Source organism: Octopus bimaculoides, chromosome 26 (genome assembly GCF_001194135.2).
Source record: "Octopus bimaculoides isolate UCB-OBI-ISO-001 chromosome 26, ASM119413v2, whole genome shotgun sequence".
Taxonomy (NCBI): Eukaryota; Metazoa; Mollusca; class Cephalopoda; order Octopoda; family Octopodidae; genus Octopus; species Octopus bimaculoides.
In genome coordinates this window covers 25739101-25744082 of record NC_069006.1, presented here as the reverse complement: position 1 = coordinate 25744082, position 4982 = coordinate 25739101, and the positions used below count along the sequence as shown (strand labels likewise).

General features: G+C 33.6%; 1 protein-coding gene across 1 annotated transcript in view; it reads left to right on the top strand.

Moving 5' to 3' along the window:
• LOC106871857 (von Willebrand factor A domain-containing protein 3B) overlaps nucleotides 1-4982 on the top strand; it is a 32151-nt gene that overhangs the window by 9388 nt on the left and 17781 nt on the right. Inside the window, exons 8-11 of the mRNA XM_014918589.2 lie at nucleotides 159-376; nucleotides 873-1084; nucleotides 1910-2064; nucleotides 4682-4820. Coding sequence (XP_014774075.1) covers nucleotides 159-376; nucleotides 873-1084; nucleotides 1910-2064; nucleotides 4682-4820 — 724 coding nt within the window. The remainder of the gene's footprint in view (nucleotides 1-158; nucleotides 377-872; nucleotides 1085-1909; nucleotides 2065-4681; nucleotides 4821-4982) is intronic.

Genomic DNA, 4982 nt, shown 5'->3' with positions numbered 1-4982 from the left:
TATATGGGGCGGATATTAAAACAATTCCAGTTTGAGCAATCATTTGAAACGCAATAGAATTTAAATTTATTGTCGACTCTTGTGTTTATGTAAATGAAAGAGAAAAAATATAATGATCCTTATTTTGCAATTAAAATGAAATAAAAATATATTTATAGGTTTCATGCTTATAATACAGATCCCAGTTTTGGCAAACGACTGGTGAGTTCCCATGGGTGTAGGGAGGACGGAGTGCAGGGATCGACAGTTTTAAACCTGCCAACTGCTGTGTCACCGAGACAAGATGTGGTATTAATTTTTGATGAGATTGAAGAAGGAAGAAATGCTCTGGATGAAATAAGAGCACTTATAGATTCTTCAGCACCAATAAAATTGGGTTTGTATTCTTCAACTGCTCACTTACGCTTTTAAATTGTGTCTTTTAGTGAGAAAACTGCGTAAATTGCCATCGGAATGACATTCTTCGAAAACAAATTCAGACATATATACAGACAAGCATGCATACATTGTGTGTGCGTGTGTGTGTGTGTGTGCACATACATGCACACACACACATGTATATATATCTATGTACATACATACACATATATACACACATATACATACACACACACACTCATATATATATATATACACGCTCATTCAGTGTCAACCTAATACATTCACTGTTTGCCTTTTGACTTGTTATTTTTGTTTTTATTTGTATTGCTTTTGTTGATTTGCCCATATATAATATATATTTATATATATAATATATATACATATATATATATATATATATATATATATAATACATATACCTATATATAATATATATACATACATATACCTATATATAATATATATACATGTAGAACATTGCTTTATTGTAGATCCTGAACAGATTAACGACCAGTTAAAAACACCCACAAGGACACAACTTAATGAGATGACCCTCACTTCAGAGGAATGGCTTCAACAAAATGGAATCCATGCCAATGGATTGTCCCTCCATCATGTCTTGCAAGAAGTTTCCTTTTACCACAAAGATGGACAACTCCATTTATGGCTGCCACCCATTGATAAACACAGACAGACTACTGCAGTAAGAAGCAGGTTTTAATTATGATCTGATTGATTCCTGACAGGTTAGATCAGATGTGTGTGGCAGTGTTGGATTAACAACAATACATCATCATTTTCATTTAACATCCTTGTTCCATTCTGGCATCGGTTGGATGGTTTCACAGGATCCGGTGGAGCCAAAGACTGCAATGTACTCCAGTCTCTACTCTGGCATGGTTTTTAGGACTGAATGACCATCCAAATGCCAACCACTTCACAATATATGCTGGGGGTTTATTCTAATTAACTGAATATGTACTTATATTAATTAGCTGACTATACTGTAATTAATTGAACTAAATGTAATTAACAAACTCTACATTTGTTTTAATTAAGTTTGTGTTGGTCAAATGTGTTGAATTTTCTCTTGTTTTAATTAAGTAAATATTCAATTATTTTAAATAATTGACTTAACATTTATTTTAACTAACTGACTTCACACTTATTTTAATTAACTGTGCCATTGTTTTAATTAATCAAATATACACTTATTTTGATTTTATTTATTGGATCTTTACACTTTGATTATTTGTGTCTTATTTTGTTCAAATTTTCTGACGCAGGTCTTTAAAAAAAAAATACCATTTATTCTTAGCAAAAATTATTAATAAAAAATGTTATTAACTTCTAAAAATTTTGATTAAATTATTAACTTTGGACCCCCACAAAGTAAAAATGTTCTAATTGAACTCAACCGTTCTCATATATATATATATATATATATATATATATATATATATATATGCATACATATATATAGTCCCATTTTTACATAATGGCAAGGATTCTCTATGATTGTTTACAGACGTCCTGTGTAAAAGTCATTGACGCCAAATACTGCAGCACATTTCCTCTTGTGAAAATGGCATCAGGTGAAGCCATGCACGTATACATCACACCAAAGTTCCACCGCCAATATGAGGAAAAGATGTCACGAGTGTTGAAGAATATTCATCAAAGGTAAGGGATTATCAAGTTACACACACACACGCACACACATGCACACACACACGCACACACATGCACACACACACGCACACACATAGACACATCTCTTTTTGATGAGATATCTTGTGCAGCATATTGTCTTTCCATGTCAAAATGCACATGAACATGCCAAATACAGTTGTACATAATTATATTTCAATCACTGCAGCTTAATGCACATCTGCCTTATTTATTAACAACACATTTTTACAGATGAAGGGACATGGCTCAGGGTCATTTTCATAGGAATTTTCACTGGCCAGATAACTGAAGAGATGGTGGCGTAGGTTTCCGCCCCGCCATCTGAAACTCGGAGTTTTATCATGGCTACCAAATAATTGTCACATATTTTTACAGATATATATATGTATATATATATATATATATAAGCACCACTGATGCTATATTTCTGGTAAGACAGCTTCAGGAGAAATACCTAGCCAAGGATAAACCTCTGTACCTGGCTTTCGTTGACATGGAGAAAGCCTTTGACAGGGTCCCCCCGATCCTTCATCTGGTGGTCTATGAGGAGTTTTATATACACACATGTATATCTGTTTATATGTACATACGTGTGTGTGAGTGTATATACAAATATATATATATACAAATACATATACCTTTTTATATATATATATATATAAAACATGGTATGTATGTATGTTTACATATATATATATACATATATGCTGTGTGTGTGTGTGTGTGTGTATAATTACCTTGCTTGATTATACACCAAGAAGTCATTCTTTAAAGCATTCTCCTGTTTCACTGACAGAAAAACTAAAACAAGTTTCTCTTTCATGTATGTATATATGTATATATATTCAAACCTCATTTTCTAAGGTTGAAAGACCCCTTCACACTCTGACCACTTTTTCACTTCTTTCTTTCTTTCTGACTTCTTTCCAAAAAACACAAAAATTGAATGAATTTTCTTCCAGGATTACTTTGTTTTTTTGATTTTTTTCTCTCTTCTTCGTTTTCTTCTCCCAGTAATCGCTGATCGACATTTGAATGTGTCAATACTTTTATGGTTCAAGCTTCAAACAACTTTCCCTGCAATCGATTCTCTTGGCATTAGGTTTTCTTCTCCCTCTGTTTATGGAATGGTTCCGCAGTAAAGATGGAGAGATGTGTCATAGTCCATCAACTTGAACGTATGCGGCAATTGTCAGCGTGGAGAAAATCTTCTTTATCTCAACTTTATGTATATATACTTGTATACTATGTATTAAGCACATACATGCATATATATATACATATATATACATGGAAGGTGGATGTTAAACGATGATGATGATAACATATTATATATATATATATATATATATAAACACATGTATATATATATATATATATATATATATATATATATATATATATATATATATATATATATGCATATATATATATACATATACACACATGTATATATATATCAGTAAGTGTGTTGCCCATATCGTTTCAATCAGCAAAGATGTTGGGATAACAACATGTTTGAAAGCATAATCCTTTGTTCCTTAGATTTTCACCTGTTACTGATCTGTGGTTAAAAGGGGTTCTGAGGTAGGGGTCATAGAAAAAAGAGTTCCAATGGAGTGTCTTAGTTTGGTCTTTTATTATAATTCCTTATGATCCCAATATAAATCATTCCAGTTCTTAACTGCAATTTTATTTTATCAACCCTGCAAAGATTAGCCTGAATGAGATTTGGACTCAAAATGTAAAGAATCAGAAGTAAATACCACAAGGTATTTTAGCCGTTGCTTAACCAGTTCTTTCTACTATTGTGGTTCTTGAGAGAAATGTTACAGCCAAGATTTCAGCATGGGTTGTGTAAGGTTGTGGTTTTAGAGAAGGGTCCTGGCAGATACTTACAGGCTCCTCTTTAACAGTCTAGGACTCAGCTTAATATTCTGAGTGGACCCTACTTCTTACAGTGCCTGTTTGTGACTGTGGGAGTAGGGGAAAGAATTGAGGTGGGTGGATTAAGTTAGATTAATATAGATTAGTATAGAGGATTATGGAGTCAAGGAACAAGAGAGACCACTGTAGTTAGAAGAGAAGTAAAAATATTTGACTGTCCCAGGAGGGCCCAATGTGTGCAGATTGTGTGTGAGCAAAGGATTGTGCATGAGAATTAATTTTGTTGTAGGTGGGTTGAGAATATGTTAGGTGAACGTTTGTGATCTTGGGGTCAGGCTATTTGACTTATGGTAATAATGTTGACGATTCAATTCCTGAAGAATATGTGATTGCCATGATGAGTCTCCAGAGATTATCGGGTTTAACATTTTCATGAATGGAATCCTTTGAGATGTGCAGTCCATGAGAGAATGCCAAACGATGTTCATGTGTGTTTGCTTTGTGGAATATATGGTATCTGATATTTGGAACTGCTGGCTGAAATGAATTTAAACTGGACATTTCAAACAGTTTTCCTTGAACTCAGAACTGGAAACGACAATTGTTTAGAAAATTCCTGGCAGCAAAGAAAACTAAACACTGGATGTGACGATGCCATTTTGGTAAAGATTACAGCTTGCGATTTTTCTTCTTTTTTTTTCTCTTTAATTTCTTTGTTTAGGCTACACTGGTTGAAAACAAACAACAGAGCCATTTTTGGCAGCCTGTGTGAAGACCAAATCTACATTCTCATTGATATGTCCTCATCGATGCTGCCAAAAATTGAATTTGTCTTGGAGAAAACAGAATCTTTCATAAAGGTATAGTTTACTTTGTGTTTCACCATTTTATCAGCGACGAGGAAAGGTTTCTCTCATGGGATGCTTGTTGTCATGGTGACATAAAAATGGCACTTGCAGGAATTGTGCTGCATTCATTCCAATAGATACTTTCCGTTATTGCCGTGGCAAGCGATATCACAC